General features: G+C 41.8%; 1 protein-coding gene across 1 annotated transcript; it reads right to left on the bottom strand.

Moving 5' to 3' along the window:
• Positions 1 to 705: 705 nt before the first annotated feature.
• Positions 706 to 10540, bottom strand: LOC136322631 (olfactory receptor 2A5-like). The gene is made up of 2 exons (XM_066254545.1): positions 9658 to 10540; positions 706 to 761 (listed from the first exon to the last, which is right to left on the bottom strand). The coding sequence occupies exons 1-2, from the start codon at positions 10538 to 10540 to the stop codon at positions 706 to 708; spliced, it is 939 nt and encodes a 312-aa protein (XP_066110642.1).
• Positions 10541 to 15261: the final 4721 nt, after the last annotated feature.

Below are 15261 nucleotides of genomic sequence, written 5' to 3'. Positions count from 1 at the left end.
TGTGATCTTGTTAGAGTTTTTTTACTTGTAATTTTGTTTCGTTTTGTTCTTTGTATCTGGTTGGATAACCCCCTTTAGTATTTCTTGAAGTGGGGGTTTTCTGGTGATAAATTCCCTCATCTTTTCTATATCTGTGAAAGTTTTTATTTCCCCTTTGTATTTGAAGGATAGTTTTGATGAATATAGCATTTTTGGCTGGAAGTTCCTCTCTTTCAGTACTTTAAATATTGGGGTCCACTCTGGCTTGTAGAGTTTCTGCTGAGAAATATGATTATAACTTAATGGGCCTTCCTTTATATGTTGAATTCTTCTTTTCCCTGGCTGCCTTGAAGATTTTTTCTTTGTCATTGGTTTGTGATCATTTCACTATGATGTGTCTTGGAATAGGTCTGTTTGGGTGAAGGTAACTCGGTGTTCTGTTTGCTTCTTGGATTTGAGGCTCTAATTCTTCCCACAGGATTGGGAAGTTTTCATCTATTATTTGTTTGAATATGTTCTCCATTCTGTTTTCTCTCTCTTCTCCTTCTGATATAACCATTATTCTTATGTTGCTCTTTCTGATGGAGTCAGACAATTCCTGTAGGGCTTTCTCATATTTTTGGGTTTTTTTTTTTTATTTGTGAGTCTCTCTCCTCTTCTCTCTGTAGTGTCTCTAGTTGCTTGTCTCCTATGTCACTAATTCTCTCCTCTATCTGGCCTGTTCTGTTAGCTACAGAAGCTTGTTACATCATTTTTCAGTTCATGTATTGAGTTTTTCACCTCTGTTTGATTCCTTTTCATAGTTTCAATTTCCTTGGTGAGGTATTCTTTCTGTTCATTGAATTGTTTTTTGAGCTTTCTAAATTGCCTTTCCGTGCTTTCTTGTATTTCCCTGAGTATTTTTAGGACTTCAATTTTTAATTCTCTGTCATTTAACTCTAAGGTTTCCAAGCAATTGCAGTTTTTTTCTAGAGATTTTTTATCATCTATCTGAGCTACATCTCTGTCTTTTGTATCCATGATATTTCATTTCCTTTTCCTTAATGGCATTTGAGAGTGGTATTGTTAATAACACTAATAAGAAATGATTTTTAAAACTAAAATAAAAATTGAAAAAATACAGTAAAAAAATAAAATTTATTATGATAAGTGAAACAAAACTACATAGAACAGGGAGCCAGAACTGAGGGGAAAATGACAGAGATAAAAAATGAAGTAAAAGAAAAAAAGATGGCAGCGGAGTAGGCGGACGCACAGACGCCCAGCTCTCACCACCAAACTGGAATACAAATCAATTTAGGAAAAATCAGCATGAAAAACCAACTCTGAACTTGCAAGAACAGCTCTCAAAAACCAAGGAGCAAAGAAGCCACAACAATCCTGGTAGGGAGCGCCTGAACTTCCTCTGCTTACAGGAATGGAGGGGGGGGGGTGAGACTGAGAGCCCAGAGAGGATCTCGCAGAGGGAAAAGAGCAGAAACTACTGCTCACAGCCACTTGCCTGGCAACCAGGGAGCGAGGTGTGTTGAAAAGACCAGCTTATCTCCCAAGTGGAAAGGACAGGGAGAAGGACAGACTGTGAGGGGCTAAGGAATGCAGGAAACGAACTAAAAAAGCTGACTCATCTGTGCTGGAGGCGGCCATAACTGGGGGAGGGACTGAACCTTTCACAAAACAGAGCTGAAGTGCTTCCAGATCAGAGATCTCTGGACATCTATCCAGCTCCAATCAGCGCAACAAGACACAGCTGAAAACAAGAAGTGGGGAGGAGGGGCAGTAACTCAGGTCTCCATGGAGATCTGAGATACACCTCCCCCTACTGAAGCTGAGAAAACACCCTGCCCCCAGTGAGATTAGCTGGCTAAAGAGGCCTTCAGAGTCTCAGGTTACACCCATCGCATTCCTGGATACAGTTTCAAGGAAGCCCCCCTGCTGAGATCAGTAAGCAAGACTATCACCTGTTAAGAAAACAAACAAATCAAGACTTCAAAGCTGCCCAAATCTGAAAGTGGATTACAGATAACAGCTGATACCAACCCAAGAAGACCTAGAAATAACACAACTGAAAACTGGAGGCAGACAACACCAAGTCTAGACTCAACCAACTCTAAAAATAAAACTCCCAAAAACAGATGATGAGAAGACAAAGGAGTGCAATCCAAATGAAACCACAAGAGATACCTTCAAGAGATGAACTGAGTGATATGGAAATAATCAAACTTCCAGATGCGGAGTTCAAAATAATGATTGTAAAGATGCTTAGGGATCTTAGAACAGCAATGGATGGTCATTATGAAAACCTAAATAAAGAAATAGCAAGTATAAAAAAGAATCAGTCGGAGATGACAAATACAATATCAGAAATAAAGACCACAATGGAAGGAATTAAAAACAGGATAGATAGAGCAGAGGATCGAATCAGCGAGTTAGAGGACAACTGGAATGAAGGCATGAAAGCAGAGAAGAAAAGAGAAAAGAGACTCAAAAAGTCAGAGGAAACTCTTAGAGTGCTCTGTGACAACATGAAGAGAAATAACATCCGCATCATAGGGGTTCCTGAAGAAGAAGAAAAAGAACAAGGGATAGAGACTTTGTTCAATCATATCATAGCTGAAAACTTCCCTAAATTAATGCAAGAGAAACTCTCACAAGTCCAAGAAGCACAGAGGACTCCATTAAAGAGAAACCCAAAGAAACCTACACCAAGACACATCATAATTAAAATACCAAAGCTAAGCGCTAAAGAGAAAATATTAAAAGCTGCAAGAGAAAAAAAAGTTAGCACCTACAAAGGAGCCCCCATAAGGATGACATCTGACTTCTCAACAGAAACACTTGAGGCCAGAAGGAAATGGCAAGAAATATTCAAAGTAATGCAGAACAAGAACCTACAACCAAGACTACTTTATCCAGCAAGGCTATCGTTTAAAATCGAAGGAGAAATAAAAAGCTTCCCAGACAAAAAACAACTCAAGGAATTCATTACAACCAAACCAATGCTGCAGGAAACGTTAAGGGGCCTGTTGTAAACAGATCAAAGTGGGAAAAGAATATAGCAAAAAAGGAATACACCTTTAAAGAAGAAAATGGCAATAAACAACTACATATCAATAATAACCTTAAATGTAAATGGATTAAATGATCCAATCAAAAGACATAGGGTTTCTGCGTGGATAAGAAAACAGGACCCATACATATGTTGTCTACAAGAGACACACCTTAGAACAAAAGACACACATAGATTGAAGGTAAAAGGATGGAAAAAAAACATTTCATGCAAACAGAAATGAAAAAAAAGCTGGGGTAGCAATACTTATATCAGACAAACTGGACTTTAAAACAAAGGATATAGTAAGAGATAAAGAAGGCCACTACATAATGATAAAGGGAGTAATCCAACAGGAAGATATAACTATTATAAATATCTATGCACCTAATATAGGAGCACCCAAATATATAAAGCAGACTTTGATGGATTTAAAGGGCGAGATCAACAGCAATACTATAATAGTAGGGAATTTCAATACCCCACTAACATCACTAGATAGATCCTCAAGAAAGAAAATTAACAAAGAAACAGCAGACTTATTGGAAACACTAGATCAACTCGATTTAATAGATATCTTCAGAACCTTTCACCCTAAAGCAGCAGAATATACATTCTTTTCAAGTGCTCATGGTACATTCTCTAGGATAGACCACATGTTAGGGCACAAAAGTGCTCTCAGCAAATTTAAGAAGACTGAAATCATATCAAGCACTTTCTCTGATCACAATGGCATGAAACTAGAAATGAATCACAACAGAAAAGCTCAAAACTTCTCAAACACATGAAAACTAAATAGCAGGTTGTTAAATAATGAATGGATTAAGAATGAGATCAAAGAAGAAATAAAAAAATTCCTAGAAACAAATGACAATAAGCATACAACAACTCAAAATTTATGGGACACAGAGAAAGCAGTGCTGAGAGGGAAGTTCATAGCACTACAGGCACACTTTCAGAAGCTAGAAAAAGCTCAAATAAACAACTTAACCCTGCATCTAAAAGAATTAGAAAAAGAACAGCAAGTAAAGCCCAAATGTAGTAGAAGGAAGAAAATAATAAAGATCAGAGCAGAAATAAATGACATAGAGGCTAAAGAAACAATACAGAGGATCAATGAAACTAGGAGCTGGTTCTTTGAAAAGGTAAACAAGATTGATGAACCTTTAACTAGACTCACCAAGAAAAAGAGAGGACTCAAATAAATAAAATTAGAAATGAGAGAGGAGAAATAACAACTGACACAACAGAAATACAAAATATTATAAGAAAATACTATGAAGAACTGTATGCCAAAAAACTAGACAACCTAGATGAAATGGACAAATTCCTTGAAACATACAATCTTCCAAAAATCAATCTGGAAGAATCAGAAAACCTAAACAGACCGATTACAACAAAGGAGATCGAAACAGTTATCAAAAAACTCCCAACAAAGAAAAGTCCGGGGCCCGATGGCTTCACAACGGAATTCTACCAAATATTCAAAGAAGAACTAACTCCTATCCTTCTGAAACTATTTCAAAAAATTCAAGAGGAAGGAAGACTTCTAAGCATCTTTTAAGAGGCGAGCATAATTCTGATTCCAAAACCAGGCAAAGACAACACAAAGAAAGAAAATTATAGGCCAATATCTCTGATGAATATAGATGCTAAAATCCTCAACAAAATATTAGCACACCAGATCCAACAATATATGGAAAAAATCATACACCATGATCAAGTGGGATTTATTCTGGGGAGGCAAGGCTGGTACAATATTCGTAAATCAATCAATGTGATTCATCATATAAGCAAAAAGAAGGAGAAAAACCATATGATAATTTCAATAGATGCAGAAAAAGCATTTGATAAAATCCAGCACCCATTCATGATCAAAACTCTCAGCAAAGTGGGAATACAGGGAACATACCTCAACATGATAAAAGCCATCTATGAGAAACCCACAGCCAACATCATACTCAATAGGAAAAAATTAAAAGCAATACCCTTAAGATCAGGAACAAGGCAGGGGTGCCCCCTTTCACCACTCTTATTTAACATGGTCCTGGAAGTCCTAGCAACAGCAATCAGACAAGAAGAAGAAATAAAAGGCATTCAAGTTGGAAAAGAAGAAGTAAAACTATCATTATTTGCAGATGATATGATATTGTATATATAGAAAACCCTAAAGTCTCAGTCAAAAAGCTACTGGACCTGATAAATGAATTCAGCAAAGTGGCAGGATATAAAATCAATACTCAGAAATCAGAGGCATTTTTATACACCAACAATGAACAGTCAGAAAAAGAAATTAAGGAAACAATCCCCTTCACAATTACAACCAAAAAAATAAAGTACCTAGGAATAAACTTAACCAAGGAGACTCAATACTTGTACTCGGAAAATTACAAAGCATTGATAAAAGAAATCAGGGAAGATACAAACAAGTGGAAGCATATACCGTGCTCATGGTTAGGAAGAATAAACATCATTAAAATGTCTATATTACCCAAAGCAATCTATAAATTCAATGCAATACCAATTAAAATACCAATGACATACTTCAAAGATATAGACCACATATTCCAAAAATTTATATGGAACCAAAAGAGAACACGAATAGCCTCAGCAATCTTAAAAAAGAAGAATAAAGTGGGAGGTATCACACTTCCTGATATCAAGTTATACTACAAGGCCGTTGTACTCAAAACAGCCTGGTACTGGCATAAGAACAGGCATATAGATCAATGGAACAGAACAGAGAACCCAGAAATAAACCCACAGTTCTATGGACAACTGATATTTGACAAAGGAGGTAAGGAAATACAATGGAGTAAAGACAGCCTCTTTAACAAATGGTGTTGGGAAAATTGGAGAGCTACCTGCAAAAAAATGAAACTAGATCACCAGCTTACACCACTCACAAAAATAAACTCAAAATGGATAAAAGACTTAAATGTAGGCCGTGAAACCATAAGCATCTTAGAAGAAAACATAGGCAGTAAGCTATCCGACATCTCTCGGAGCAATATATTTGCTGATTTATCTCCACGGGGAAATGAAATAAAAGACAGGATAAACAAATGGGACTATATCAAACTAAAAAGCTTTGCACAGCTAAAGACAACAAGAACAGAATAAAAAGACAAACTACACAATGGGAGAACATATTTGACAATACGTCTGATAAGGGGTTAATAACCAAAATTTATAAAGAACTTGTAAAGCTCAACACCAGGAAGACAAACAATCCAATCCAAAAATGGGCAAAAGAGATGAATAGACACTTCTCCAAAGAGGACATACAGATGGCCAATAGGCATATGAAAAAATGCTCAACACCACTAATCATTAGAGAAATGCTAATTAAAACCACAATGAGATATCACCTCACACCAGTCAGAATGGCACTCATCAACAAAACAACACAGAATAAGTGCTGGCGAGGATGTGGAGAAAAGGGAACCCTCCTGCACTGCTGGTGGGAATGCAGACTGGTGCAGCCACTGTGGAAAACAGTATGGAGATTCCTCAAAAAACTGAAAATCGAACTGCCTTTTGACCCAGCTATCCCACTTTTAGGAATATACTCCAAGGACACCATAGAACGGCTCCAAAAGGAGAAATGCACCCGCATGTTTGCAGCAGCATTGTTCACAATAGTGAAGATCTGGAAACAGCCCAAGTGTCCGTCAGAGGACGAGTGGATTAAAAAGCTTTGGTACATATATACTATGGAATACTACTCAGCCATAAGAAACGATGACATTGGATCATTTACAATAACATGGATGGACCTTGATAACATTATACGAAGTGAAATAAGTAAATCAGAAAAAAAACTAAGAACTATATGAATCTATACATAGAAGGGACATAAAAATGAGACTCAGAGACATGAACAAGAATGTGATGGCAACAGGGGTGGGGGATGAGGGGAGGGGGTGAAGAAGGAGAGAAGGGTTGGGGGAGGGGAGGGGCACAAAGAAAACCAGATAGAAGGTGACAGAAGACAATTTAACTTTGAGGGAGGGGTATACAGCACAATCAAATGTCAAAATAATCTAGAGATGTTTTCTCTCAACATATGTACCCTGATTTATCAATGTCACTGCATTAAATTTAATAAATAAATTAAAAAAGAATAAAAAGCACATAAAATACCACAAATAAAAATATAAATCCAGATTAAAATATTTGTTGATAAATGACAATCAAATGAGAGAAAAAGAAAATGAGAAAAAAATAAGTTAAGGTTTTTGAAAGGTAACCCTCATAAGAAAAAAAGAATGAAACATGTAATACCTATGGACAATGAAGTTCAAAAGGAAAAGGAAAGAATACAACAGAAAGAAGATAAAATGACCAAAGTGAAAACAAAAAAAAAGACAAGAAAAAAATGAAAAAACGTTATAAAAAAATGTAATTTTTTCCCTGGTTTTGAGAGGTAGCTGCTTCTTTTTTTTTCCTTTTCTTTTCAGCAGGTGGCACTATACTACAGGTTTTTGCCCCTGTGAAGCTCTTGATTGGATATTTGCTATTGTGTTGTTATGGCAATGACATAGGCTGGACCTCAGTCCCATTGGTAGACGGGGCTTGTTAGGGTTTGCAGGCTCTGACAATGGGAGAGTCCTTTAGTTTTCCAGGTGCCTCTCCCCACATCTCTCCCTCCTGTGCTAGCAGTCTAGGGACTTAGCTGTGAAGTTGCCCCAGCCACTGCTTGCAGAGCAACAGGCTCTAAGAGTTGCCAAGTCCTTCCTCCAGCACCACTCAAAGCACAGTTCTGGGTTAGGCTGTGCCAACCAGAGCTGCCAGCAAAAGCAGGGCAGGGAGCCAATTGCTGATCAGGCGCCTTTCTAAGGACCCCTGGGCATGTCTAGTATGCCTTAGCATGCAGCGACTCTAATCTCCACAGGTTTTTCTCCCTTGTGCCTGCAGCAGTTATGTGCACGCCCAGTCCCCATGACTTTTGCAGTACAATCAGAGGTATGCTCGCAGGAATGTGCTTTGTAACCTGTATCAGCTCGCACAGGCACCCCGCCTGGACAGGTCCAGGCCTAGGGATCCTGACCCTTGTGCACTTCCCATACTATTGGTCAGGGAGCTGGGACCACACAGAAACACTGGCTACAGCCTACGCAGAAGTCCACTGCTGATGATCTTGGTTCAACAACTAAAGACAGAGAAACAATCTCAGAAGCATCTGAAATATACACACATCAGCCAAAGGTATGTTTGGGCGAAAAGGTGACTGAATATATATTCCACTCTGAAGGAAATAAGATGGAGAATGGAGTATTCCACTTTCCTCACTGATCTGAGGAAGGGCCACTTTCACTTGGGATTGAGAGAAATGGATGATCTTGGGCCTAGCCCCTCTGCCCGCAAACACACGCACCCTCACCAGAGGCACCAGATGGAGCCACTCATACACTGGCCACAATTGCTGACCGGGAGTGCACAAAGCCCAAAGCCACTTCGTCCTCCAAGAGCAACCTGCTCTGCTCTGGCAACCTCTGTGGGAGTCTACCGCCCACACTAGCCCCAAGTCTGTGATCTCAAGCCAAGCAGGCACGCTCTCTCCTCTGCTTAATCATCCGCCCTAGCCCAGCTTCTTCCCTCGCCCCAAATCCTCCCTTTCTCTCAGTCTCAAGTGAAAGTGGCCCTTCCTCAGATCAGTGAGGAAAGCGGAATACTCCATTCTCCATCTTATTTCCTTCAGAGTGGAATATATATTCAGTCACCTTTTCGCCCAAACATACCTTTGGCTGATGTGTGTATATTTCAGATGCTTCTGAGATTGTTTCTTTGTCTTTAGTTGTTGAATTTGTTGAAATTTCAGGGGGAGATATTGGGAGCACCCCTCACGGCACCATTTCTCTGACATCACTTCACAAAAAGATATTTCTAATCAGATTGCAGAGCAACTTGTCGGGAATGTTTTACTGCCAGGGAATTGGCAGAAACGGAGATGAAATGTGTGTGCCATGGCATGAAGGTCAGAAATGGGTCCATGGACTTTCAAACTGACGAGAACCAAGAGAAGAAAAAAAACAATAGCAATACTATGCTACAGCACTTTATAGTCTAGGAAGAAGAGGCCAGATAGATATAAAATGAGATTAAGTGTAAGACGCCCAGGCTCTGAGTATCAGAGTATTCCCAGCTGTGGACTTCTCCCGCACCAACAGTCCACACGGTAAAGACCTGTCTCTTAGGAGACTTCCAACCTGCTTCTCTACACCCCCATCACTGGGTGTTTGCTGCGGGGGTCTAGACCTTCCCCTTGGTCCTGTGGCTCGCATTTCTTTTTTCTTAATAGTGACTTTGATGAGCAGAAAGATTCATTTTTAAATGGTCCAACATCAAGTTTGCAAATTTTATGTCTGATGTTTTTTTGGATGATCTCCGAGCATCTTTGCCTATCTAAGGTCATAAAATTATTCATTTATTTTATTTATAAAAATCTATGTGGTTTCAGGTCATTTAAGCATACTTTACACAAAGTAATATGACATATATTATAACACGAGGCAAAATATGCTACCTATCATATTTCACAGAGAGCAAGCCCTTACGCCCATGTTGCTCTCTGATGTCCCTCAAGGTGACCTCTCCTGGCACAGTGCTCACCACAGGGCGCCCTCTACCTCTGTTCCTGAGGCTGTAGATCAGCGGGTTCAGCATGGGGTTGAACAGGTTGTAGAACAGAGATAGGATCTTCTGCTGCTCTTCGGGATGGTGGGACTTGGGAGTCATGTACATGACGATAGCGCTGCCAAAGAAGAGCCCGACCACGCAGAGGTGGGAGGAGCAGGTGGAGAAGGCCTTCCTGCGGCCCTCCTTGGACTGGATCCTCAGGATGGCGAGGAGAATGAGTGTGTAGGACACCAGCACCAGGCACAGGGGCCCCAGTAAGATAAACACAGAAGCAGCCAAGATGACGACCTGGTTGAGCCTGGTGTCGGCACAGGCCAGCCTGAGCACAGACAGGAGCTCGCAGAAGAAGTGGTTGATTTCATGAGGCCCACAGAATGGCAGCCTCAGGATGAGGACCACATGGACCAGAGCCAGGAGGGAGCCACATGCCCAGGAAGTGACAGCCAGGACAGTGCACGCTCTCCAGCTCATGATGACAGAGTAACGGAGGGGGTGGCAGATGGCCACGTACCGATTACAGGACATTACTACCAAGATGAGACACTCATTGTGAGCAAAGGTCAGATACAAGTAAGTCTGCATAATGCACTGGACAAAGGAGATGGTTCTATCCTGCTTCACTAGGTTTGTCAGCATCTTGGGGACATTGTTGGAAGCATACGACATGTCAATGACGGCCAGGTAGGTGAGGAAGAAGTACATGGGGGTGTGTAGTCTATTATCTAGGCAGACAAGGCCCAGGATAACTCCATTCCACAGAAGGGTGAGGGTGTAGAAGAGAGATAAAAGCCCAATGAGGAAACCCTCCAGTGTAGGCTCAACCTGGAATCCCAGCAAGGTGACTTCGATGATGCATGTCTGGTTGTCCTCCATGCTCCTGCAGCAGAGAGAGACAGGTACACGACCAGGACAGGAAGGTCACAGCTGTAAGGCAATCAAGATACAACATATTTCCCAAATGTGACAGTGTAAGCATTTAGAAATGAATGGATTAGCTAGCATTTATTCTTTAGATATATTGTAAAAAACTGTGTATACTCGTATAAATCAGAAAAAGAATTCCCCTTGTATCAATGGGATAATAGCATACATGAGTATCCATAATGGATAATAAAATATAAGGTCATGTGATAATTATATACTGCACCTGATAGGATGCACATACTTGTATACATATGTTATTTTGGAGAATGCAGGGATTCTGGCTTCCCTTCAAGGGATGAGTCTGATTATTAACGCAGGAAGAGGAGACGTGATCCTGACCAAACATCGCAGTAGGAGGTAATTTTATCTCCGAGGCTTGCTTGCTTTCTTGGTCCAAGATATGAAGGGATTAGGCTCCTCCGTTCTTTATATGTTGCTGACTTCCCACCGACTTTCTCACATGGTTTTCTACCCACTTATTTCAGATTTGAAATCCCTTCTACATAACTTCCCATTTTGTAATGTCTTCCAAACTCTGGAAGCCCATCCTTCCAACAGCTGACTAGCATTTCCTGGAAGCGTCTCTGGTTTCTGTCTCCCACGTGCAGTGCTTGTAGTTTTCTGTTGAGAGTTGTTTACTTCCTCATCACCACTGGACACTGAACGTAGGCGTGAGTGAAGAAGGACTCCAACTCCATGCAGGGAGCACGTGCATATCCTAAATTCCATTCAATGTGATGACATTTCTGCGGCCATTTCAAGTGTGAACAGCGAAAGGGGAAGATGGAGGAACACGAACAGTGGGTACAACTAAAGACGACGGCTGTACAAATATTGATCAACTTACGACCTATGCAACTTACAACCATTCGACTTTATGACCACAATCGCTAGCCACGACTGCTCCGCGTCTGGCAGCGCAAGCGTTGCCCAGCTGGGTGTACGACAGTGCGGACCAGCTTCTGGCAGCACTACCATCTCCGTGTGTACCATTTCAACTGTTATCCCAGACTCGGTAAAGCAATTTGTGTTTTGTGTCTTGGATATTTTTCATCAAACTCCTCCCAAGATGTCTACCAAGAGGAAATTGTCTTTGCAAATATTAAACCAGTTGTACTGGTAATGCAGTGTTTTACTTAAACCTGACGAATGTAAAAATAAGAAACAAAATAGTGTAGAGATGATACAAATGGCATAAAATGAACAAAGAAAATTATGATATATAACAATAATGAAAGAAAATTATGATAAAATATGACTTAAAGATTTTTATAACATCATTTCACAGTACTGTACATATAGCCTACTCAGCTTTTGACCAAATCATGTTACAACCGGTCTGTCGGAACCAATCATGGTCGTAAGTCAAGCACTAGCTGTTTGTCATTGCATTTTGTTTGGACAGTTTCTCTTTTCCTGTTTATAACTTAATACAAAGAGAAATCTCAGAGCTCATCCCATTTTCTGGCGTGACAGGATCCTCTGTGGTCACAGTATCTTCCTAGCTTTGGCCATTGTCACTGCCATCAAACCCCCTGCAGACCTTCCTCATTACCTGTTACCATGCTGGCCGCCTACCACTGTTTTGATGGATTCTGAGCACGTGAGTGACAGGGAGTGGGGTCAGTCAGAGCAGCACTTGGTTAGTTCTTTCTGGGGCCCCTCCTGGGCAGTGCCCGGGTCTGTCCAGGAGCAGTGGGAAAAAGGGCCATGGGAGGGCTGGGTGGCATCGTTACCCTGAGAAACCAGTGACTGGGGCTCTCCCTTCCCGTTTTCTTCAAATTTTTTTCCAGAAACAGCCTGAACTACTTTTTTTTTTAAATTAGGTTAAAGTTTCAAATCCAACAGAATATTTTTAAAATAACTTCTATGTTTTCGTTTAGAAAGCATTAGATCATCAGATTCATATTTTAAAACTAAGATTATTCTATACAGACTATTTTCATTTAATATAATGAACATTTTTATATATTAAAATATCTTACAGATATTATTTACAATTAGTACAATATTCTATTATCACAATTTAACTTCTTAGTGTTAGAAATCGTTGATTCTCTCCTGACCAGGCAGTGGCACAGTGGATAGAGCGTCGGACTGGGATGCCGAGGACCCAGGTTCAAGACTCCAAGGTCGCCAGCTTGAGCGCGGGCTCATCTGGCTTGAGCAAAAGACCTTGGACCCAAGGTCGCTGGCTCGAGCAATGGGTTACTTGGTCTGCTGAAGGCCCGCAGTCAAGGCACATACATATGAGAAAGCAATCAATGAACAACTAAGGTATTGCAATGTGCAACCAAAAACTAATGATTGATGCTTCTCATCTCTCCGTTCCTGTCTGTCTGTCCCTGTCTATCCCTCTCTCTGACTCTCTCTCTGTCTCTGTAAAAAAAAGAAAAGAAATCGTTGATTCTTATTTCTCTTATGTTTAATTGCATTGAAATTATTCTTTCCAATTGAAGTTTTTGTTTTGTTTTGTTTTGTTTGTATTTTTCTGAAGCTGGAAACAGGGATAGACAGTCAGACAGACTCCCGCATGCACCTGACTGGGATCCACCTGGCACGCCTACCAGGGGGCGACGCTCTGCCCACGAGGGGGCGATGCTCTGCCCCTCCGGGGCATCGCTCTGTCATGACCAGAGCCACTCCAGCGCCTGGGGCAGAGGCCAAGGAGCCATCCCCAGCGCCCGGGCCATCTTTGCTCCAATGGAGCCTCGCTGTGGGAGGGGAAGAGAGAGACAGAGAGGAAGGAGAGGGGAAGGGGTGGAGAAGCAGATGGGTGCCTCTCCTGTGTGCCCTGGCCGGGAATCGAACCCGGGACTTCTGCACGCCAGGCCGATGCTCTACCACTGAGCCAACCGGCCAGGACCTATTGTTTTGTTTTTTACAGAGTCAGAGAGAGGGATAGACAGGGATGGAGAGATGAGAAGCATCAATCAGTTTCTTGTTGCACATTGCAACACCTTAGTTGTTAATTGATTGCTTTCTCATATGTGCCTTGACCACGGGCCTTCAGCAAACCGACTAACCCCTTGCTCAAACCAGCGACCTTGGGTCCAAGCTGGTGAGTTTTTGCTCAAACCAGATGAGCCTGTGCTCAAGCTGGCGACCTCGGGGTCTCAAACCTGGGTCCTCCGCATCCCAGTTCGATGCTCTATCCACTGCGCCACCGCCTGTCAGGCCAATTGAAGTTTTTGTATTGTAGTCATGGCTGTTTACTTAGGAAGTCTTTTTAAAGTCAAAGTACAGATGCTAAGGATACAGACACTGAGATTTTGATACCTACCACCAGCTTCTCTGCAAAAACTTGTACCAATTTCTCCCCCGACAGTGTGAGAACTATGCCTCTTTCCCAATGTCATTAACACCAAGTGTTATCAGTTATAACTTATGTGAATTCGGTATGTGAATGATATCATACAATTTAAACCTGTTTCAACAATTCCACGGGAGTCCTTGAGTGCATCGCTGGTCGCAGCCTCTGCTCTGAGCTCTGAGGGCAGCAGTGCGTGAGGGCGACAAACTCCGAAGGGGAGCAGAGAATGAGGAAGCAGGGAGGTACGTTTGTGGTCGAAGCCTCTGCGTTTGGGGGAGAAACTTCTCCACCCCGCAGGGAAACACTGTGGGGTACTCCTGCCCTCTCTGTCCTCTAGCTTATATGATTGTGAAACAGGAAAACAAAGTGAGAATGCCCCTTTCTGCTCTCCTGTTTGGTCATGTGCACCTCTATTCCGCCGGGCAAGGCCATCAGGAACATGTTCTGTCCTGTTTGGGGGTGGCAGTGAGCTGAAGGTTGTGATTTGGAAAGAAATTTTGTCAAAGATACAAACCATGTTTTCCCACCAATAAGCATCATTAGTAAAATATGTCTTTTTAATCTTTACTTGATTCCTTGTGTCTATTTCTCAATTTACTTGTTCAGACTGGAAGTGAGGGGAGTCATAGTTAATTGTTACCCCTAAAATATCAGCAGTTAACAAATCAACAAAACATTTGCTAAGAGTGACGAATGCTATGAAGGAAATAAACAAGCCAAAATGATAGAAAGTGACTTGGTTGGAAGGGGGCTCCTTTAGGTGGGGTTGTTAGGAAATGTTGCTCCAAAGAGGAGACACATGAGTGGAACCTAAAGGACAAAGGGGAGTCCCCTGCCTCCAGGCAGACTGGCCATGCCCCACACAGGGATCAGTAAAGGCACAGTCCCAGGCAGGAAGCATGCGGTGAGTCTGGGAACAGGAAGACATTTAATGGACCCGAACCACAATGACCAAGGTTATAAATATTCATTGCAATCCTGGTTATATCCTTTAAAAATTGGAACTGACATACAAGTTTATAAGTTGGAGATGAATAAAAATATTTGGCTCCTGGCCCTGGCCAGTTGGCTCAGTGGTAGAGCGTTGGCCTGGCATGTGGGAGTCCCGGGTTCAATTCCCGGCCAGGGCACACAGGAGAAATGCCCATCTGCTTCTCCACCCCTCCCCCTCTCCTTCCTCTCTGTCTCTCTCTTCCCCTCCCACAGCCAAGGCTCCACTGGAGCAAAGTTGGCCCGGGCGCTGAGGATGGCTCTGTGGCCTCTGCCTCAGGTGCTAGAATGGCTCTGGTTGCAACAGAGCAACGCCCCAGATGGGCAGAGCATTGCCCCCTGTTGGGCATGCCAGGTGGATCCCGGT

Source organism: Saccopteryx bilineata, chromosome 2, assembly GCF_036850765.1.
Source record: "Saccopteryx bilineata isolate mSacBil1 chromosome 2, mSacBil1_pri_phased_curated, whole genome shotgun sequence".
In the NCBI taxonomy this organism is placed as follows: domain Eukaryota; kingdom Metazoa; phylum Chordata; class Mammalia; order Chiroptera; family Emballonuridae; genus Saccopteryx; species Saccopteryx bilineata.
Note: the sequence above shows the minus strand (reverse complement) of the source record. Positions and strands in the feature narration are given on the sequence as shown.

What these genes read in the sequence shown, in the direction of transcription:
- LOC136322631 (XM_066254545.1), bottom strand. Translation starts at nt 10,540, where the DNA reads ATGGAGGACAACCAGACATGCATCATCGAAGTCACCTTGCTGGGATTC. An exon ending in CTACAGCCTCAGGAACAGAG is followed by an intron (nt 762 to 9,657) that starts GTAGAGGGCGCC and finishes GGAATCAAACAG; the next exon opens with AGGTGAAAAACTCAATACAT.